General features: G+C 42.2%; 1 protein-coding gene across 1 annotated transcript in view; it reads right to left on the bottom strand.

Annotated features, from left to right (window-relative positions):
• Window positions 1–435: 435 nt before the first annotated feature.
• Window positions 436–6,603, bottom strand: part of LOC125484077 — a 36,943-nt gene continuing 30,775 nt past the window's right edge. The window contains exon 3 of the mRNA XM_048601348.1: window positions 436–455. Coding sequence (XP_048457305.1) covers window positions 436–455 — 20 coding nt within the window. The remainder of the gene's footprint in view (window positions 456–6,603) is intronic.

Genomic DNA, 6,603 nt, shown 5'->3' with positions numbered 1-6,603 from the left:
AGCTTGTATTTGAGCTTTGTCGGAATATTCTGGCCTTGCTGTCCAGGGGCAGCTGTAGTGGGGGCAGTGGAGAATTAATGACGAGGTGGTAAAGCTTTGGGTCTGGCAGTCTGAACAGAGGTGTCCATGAAGCAGTCAGCCAACCTGAATTTGGTTCTCCATTGTAGAGGAAACCATGTTGAATTCAATGCAAGTTGATTCTGCTTTCCTGTATATAGCTGGCTTATACCAGGCCACAATCTGAAGAGAAAAGGTATCAGCAGTGGCTGCATCTCCTCCTGTACTTGAATGGGAAATGCCATAGGAAAGGGAGGCATTTCTATGGGTTGACTGAGGATTGATCCAGGATGTTGCAGAATGAATGCTCCCTTCAGAGTGTGAAGAGAGGGAGAAGTAGAAGATCCACTTGGTGGATCTGGTGAAATAAAGGATGATCTAATTGCTGTCATCTTCCACTGCAGGACAAAAAGAGAACGGTTTTACAGGTAGTTCTCCTGTAACGTGATAGTTGCATTCTTGTGTTACCTTGCGCTGTAGAAAATCATGTCATTAAGAAAGTGCTATATAAGATCGCTGTACCTGTACAGCAGAAAGTTCACATTATCCAAACAGCGTTTCCTATTCATCAATCATGTTACAGCCATTTCGCGTTAATGAAACGCTCGTTATAGCAGAACCACCTGTATTGCAATTCTGGGAGGAAGGAGGAATAGGGAGAGCAAAAGTGTGCCAAAGATGCCCATCCACTCTATCTGATTTATCAACAGTATTTGGGAGGGGCGGGGGGTGGGAGGTGGGGAGGGTGCAGGTGGAGAGACGGTGCAGAGAGGAGTCTGTTAGTTGTGGAAACACTTATCAAGTAAAACATGAAGTATTTAATTTTGGCATTATCTGAACCAGTCCAATGGAATTGAATCTTTATGGGAAGTCTGATATGAAGAATTGTAATTAAGTAGATTTTGGAGGTCCTAAGTTTTATAGTATGTATTAGTTGATAGCTATATCAACAGAAATGAAGACTTGACAGCGTAGGAGGAGTCAGAGCTGGACCCAGGATCAGTGTGGGAAGTGTTGGAATTGGGAGCAGAGTTCAAAATTTTCCAGCTTGACCATTGTGGAAGCAGGAAATGGCAGTTTTGATCATTATTTGACTGGGAAAGAGATACAAGGCCTGAACAGGACTAGAATAAGGAACGTTTGACATTTTCCCTCTTCCCTGAAAGGCAGGCATGTGTGGATACCATAGCAACATTGTGTTAAATGTGCATAAAATACTGTTTCTATTTGGATTTGATAGCCTGATTGAATTCTAGTCTGAGAGGATATTTTTGTTTTAAAGGTCAAAAAGTCATTTGGAGCAGTGCCCCAAGTACATAATTTCCCAGAAGACATGTGATTCAGCCAAGTGTGTAACAACACCTGTGCTGTTAGCGGAAGGGACAGTTATACTGCTGAATTAGTGTCAGGCTGAGAAAACAGACTAGGTGCCATTAGTTTAGCTTTGACTTCTGTTCGGAGGAATCAGGAGTTCAGTTCAGAAGGGGGACAGATTGCTTTTAGCAAGTGAATCAAGGTTTCGGTTCAGGGGACCCTGTTGGTGTGTCTCAGTCTCTCTCCCATCTTGCTCCCAAAAGTTAAATTGGAAGTCATCGTCTTGTTTTACTGAAACTTCTCTTGGGTTCAGTCAGAATTGGAAAAGGTCATCTAATATGAGAAGTGAACTGGCCAGAGGCAGTTAATTTGAGAAAAAAATTTCTCAAGTCTAATATCTTTCTTTGGGTTTGAGTATCTTTAATGGAGAGTATTAGGGAAATAAGTTGCTCTGTTAGTTTCAGACATTTCACACAGCTTTGCTTACTCTTGCGTAATTTATTTTTTTTTGTTGAAGATCATTTGTGACCTTGAGATGTTAGTCACTAAAATTGCCATAATCCCAAAGGCCAAAAAACTGTTCTCGAGAGAGAGATGCCAAGTGATAGTTGAACCTGAGGATCACCACACCTCCAGGTGGAATTAGGTGGGGTGGGGGGAGGGTTGTGAAATGAAAGAAGAGGTTGAGAAGGAAGAACACTTTTATGATTCAGCCAGCATGGAAATAGACTGGTGTTACCCTGCATTGCAAACCAACTGTCTCTAATAGAGCTAACTAACCATCACAGTAATCAACTGCAAGAATGTAACTTTTTTTTTAACCATATGTCAAACTAGGTTTCACTCTGGGATCTGACCTATCCGGTATGATTGTCCATCAGCTGGGATGATGACTTTTCTAATTTGGCGATTGTGTAAGTTGTCTGTTAACACCTCGCTATGTGTACAGATTCGAAGACAATGTGGTGGTGGTCGGTTCAGGAAGAAGCCAGGAGCTCTTGCACTGTTGTGGTTGTGTATGAAAGTGCACTTAGGACATCCGTAGTGAAGAATAAATGGTTGTGGCTTTGAAACGCAGAACGTTGGAAGGGTCAAGAAAAGCTAGCAAGAGATTGGTCAAGGGAGGGGGAAAAGTGGTCAGGGTAGGGAGGAATAAGGTTCAAGTGAGGCAGGGATAGACTACAATAATGGGCTGACCCAGGCGGTCTTGTTTATAGATTATGGGACGGAGGTAGAAGTGGGCTGCCTACTATTTGAATACAGATGGAGTTGGTGTAACAAAAACACTGGTAGGTGGAATAAAATGCAAATTTGTCTGCATTGGTCAGAAGAATAGCAAAGTGGCATTCTATTTAACTAGAACCATGGCATAGAGGGTGTCCTGGTGTATCTCACGGAAGTAGTCTACAGGCTCAACAACTGATTTGGAAGGCTTTGAATGTTGTTCGTTACAAGGGGAATGGAATATTAATGCAATAAAACATTCCTACCATGTGGTTTCACCAACACTCTGTCAGTTTTTTATTTTATTGTCCCTCATTAAGAAGAATGCCTCTGGCCTAATAACAGTCTGGAGAAGGCTTACCTGACTGATACCTGGGATGAGATCGGGGAGGGTTCAGTGGAGGTGCTGAGGGGGGAAAAAATAAACTGGACAGGCTGGACCTGTACCCATTGTAGTATGTGAAAGAGGTGATTTTTATCAAAACACAAGATTCTGAGGGAACTTGACAAGCTGAATGTTGGAAAGGATGCTTTAGATTCACAGAAACCCCCTACAGTGTGGAAGTGGGCTATTTGAGCCCACACTGACCCTCTGAAGAGCATCCCACCCAGACACATCCCCTACCTTGTCTCTCTAACCCTGCATTTCTCATGGCCAATCCACCTAACCTACACAAGTTTCGAGTGTGGGAGGAAACAGGAGGATCCAGAGGAAACCCCCACAGACACTGGGAGAATGTGCAAACTTAACACAGTTACCCAAGGAGTGAGGCAGCAGTGCTCACCACTGAGCCAAAGTATCATCTTTTACTTTTAAATGCTTTGCTGCAGATATTTAAATGTTATAGTAATGTAGGAAATCTCATTTCCCAGTTCGTAGAACCTTCGAAAGCGGAGACGGAACCAGGGGACGCTTTAAAAATAAAGGGTCTCCCATTTAAGACAGGTGAAGTTTTTAATCTTGGCAGGTGGATCCGAAGTTTTCAGAACTCCCTTCCTTGGTGAAATGGAGGATAGGATTATTAATGCTCATTTTAAAGCAGACTTGAATAAACCCTTGACGAATAAGGAAGTTGATTGGTATGAGTGGTAGATGTGAATGTGGAGCAGGGGGCACAATGATATTATGAAATGTATGCCAGCCAAGAAGGGCTGAATGGCCTACTTTTTGCTTTGAATTAATTTATTCAAATGTTGATAAGGGCTTATGAGGTGGGAGGCCGAGTAGGAAAGATCGAGAGGAGATTGGGTCATGGGTCAGTTCTGCATCATGTGGATATATACTTTGAAGACAGAATCATTGTCCAGGAGAGAAGAAAGGAAGTATCAGTTAGCTTTCAGCTTCTGCACAGTAGAAGTCAATCCACCAGAGAAATGGCTTGCCCTTGTAAGCAGGTTTGACTTTATTAGCAGTGGACCTGAGAGAATGAAATGTTTCAAATGCAGAGGATTGGACTGAGTGAGGAGAGCAGAGAAATTGAGATGTATGGTATTAATCGTTCAATATTGTGGGTCTGAATGGCCGTCCAATCTGAAATGATGGAGGGCACTTTTTGTTTGGCTTCAAATACTGAAGGGAACAAAAAAAATCTCTGACTGAGACAATGGCCCTGAATCACTTTGGACAATTTTTCAGCGTGGATGGATTTTGTTTTGAAGTTGTTTTAATTTGTTGCCTGGGAGATGGCTGAAACCTCTGGCAGGCTAGAAGGTCACAGTTGCCATGAAGTTATTGGCTCATGCACATTCAGATGCTGTGCCCCATTCTGTATCTGTGGATGGGTTGTTTAATGAACAAGCTAAACAAGAAGAATGATGGACAGTGAGCGTACTGGTCACTTGAGTCAGGGAGATGTAGCCATCACGCATGTGAAGGAGACAAAGTCTTTGCCCAGACTATCTACCCAAAAGACCGTTTAGTGAAACAGTGACAATGTTGTGTTCAATTATAACGTGAGAATATTTGTTTGTGTTCCACACTCCTAACTCATCTGTGTTGGTCAGAGTCTAGCCTGGAGCCGAGATGTTTGGTAGTGTTTCCTCCGCTAACATTTAGTATGGCAACTGTATAGTGAATGAGTGATTTCTGATAGAAATCTGGTCCATTTCAGAGTTCTCGGTTTTGCGAAGAAAATCTTGACTCTGTTTTGGTGCATTTGCACTTTGATTGGGACTTGGCCTTAGCAAAGACGTTTTAACGTATAAAATGACAGGAAAATGTCATGGAATGCTCCCATTTTAAATGGTTTATATATCTTGAAAGATTTCAATATTGAAGGAAAGAAAAGTGAAATAATGACTAAGATGAGCTCATACAAACATTAAAATGCACAGAACTTTCTTGAACACCGATTTGAGGAGGAAACATGTTAGAATTCCCAAATAGCTAAGTTTATCCAGTGAGTACCTGGACAATACACAACGTGGAGCAATACTTTACTTTATCTCTGGTCGAGACTGAACTAGCTTGTCTTGACCGGGAGCCATTGGCACACAATGATTGCATAGCTCCTTAGTTAGAAGGGAAACTTAATATAGTCTTTCTTGTGAGGTGATTGAAATATAGTTGCGTTGGGCAGTATTTCAGGCTGTGTTGAGGTTGGGAATAATGCAGCTTCGGTTCCAAAAATGCAGCTGCTGATTCACAATTTGGTGTCCTGATCCTGTTCTTGATGTCAGCTATCGTGTGTGTGTCTCTCTGTCTGTGTCTATCTATTTGTTTAGACCTGGTAGAGCTGTCCATCCACTTGTTAAAGCTCGTTTATAGAGATTGACTGACTGGCAGGAAATTTCTGTTGGCCTCCCATTTCATAACATGGTATCAGTGTAACTGACTACTTTAGAGGTAGGCACCCAGCAGCTAGCCATAATGCTTCAGACAGTGCTACATGCTCTCGCACCTACCTGAATGGAGTGCAGCCATGCTCGCTATCGCTCTCGCGCTCTCACTAAAGGGTTGCATTTATTGAAGCCTGCTGCTGCTCTGGAGCTTGAAGTCCTGTCATCAGCTCTCCAATGTTTCAACCTTGTATCCGTCCTGAATTCGACAGGGGACCTGCACCTGTGCCAATCGAGGGCAAACCCCCATCAAAATCCCAAAGCATGATTGCTTTGGCGCAAACCTTCCCATTTTTCTTTATTCCCCTCACTCCAAGCTGAAATGTCCACCTGTGGCTAGACTGGGCTTGCTCCCCCTAAGCCAATAGGCTGTTAACGTTTTACTGTCTGGACTTGGAAGTGAATAATGGCTACTTGGGTGATGAAAGCTCACTGAACTAGGCAGTAATACTTTCTTCAGTGGGGGAAATTCTTGTACAAATGATTATGGTAATTCTTTATAAATAGATGACCTTTTGTTCACATTTTGAAACTCGAATGAAGTCTCATTTGAAACCTAATGAGCTTTGACAAGCTGCTTGTCCCTATTATAAATATCAAATGATGTTGCTGGTTGTATGTTTCCTGCAACTCTTGTCTTGACTTATTTAGTCCAAGTTCTTTATTTGGGTTAAGCAGTTAACAGTTTGTTTTTCATGTAGCATTTGGGCTGGGATGTCGATCAGTTGGTTTCACAATAAAATCACTTTTGCTCTCTGTTCAAATGTAAAACTCACAGGAGCTGTTGGACACCAAGGTGAACACATCAGTAGTAAAACCAGATACTAAAACCTTTCAAGAATTGAAGGACATAGTTGAGGAATATATGCAACTCCAAGCCACCACTAATTCTGAAATGCTATCACAGTTCAAGAGCCAAGGGAATCCGTATTGAGATTTTTGACTAGGTTTAAACGACTGGCAGAAGCTTGTGACTTTTTGGATTAACCCTTAATGAGATGCTTAGAGACAGTCTGGTGTGTGGGATTAATGATGTAACAATGCAAAAACGTTTCCTAGCTGAAACTCGACTGGTCTTCAAACAGACACTAGCTTTATCTTTGGAAAATGCGGCAAGTGGAGTGTGTCAGTTGCAGGGTATTCCAGCAGAAGTGAACACTTTGACCAGTT

Source organism: Rhincodon typus, chromosome 9 (genome assembly GCF_021869965.1).
Source record: "Rhincodon typus isolate 14 chromosome 9, sRhiTyp1.1, whole genome shotgun sequence".
Lineage (NCBI taxonomy): Eukaryota > Metazoa > Chordata > Chondrichthyes > Orectolobiformes > Rhincodontidae > Rhincodon > Rhincodon typus.
This window is presented reverse-complemented; position numbering and strand designations above follow the sequence as displayed.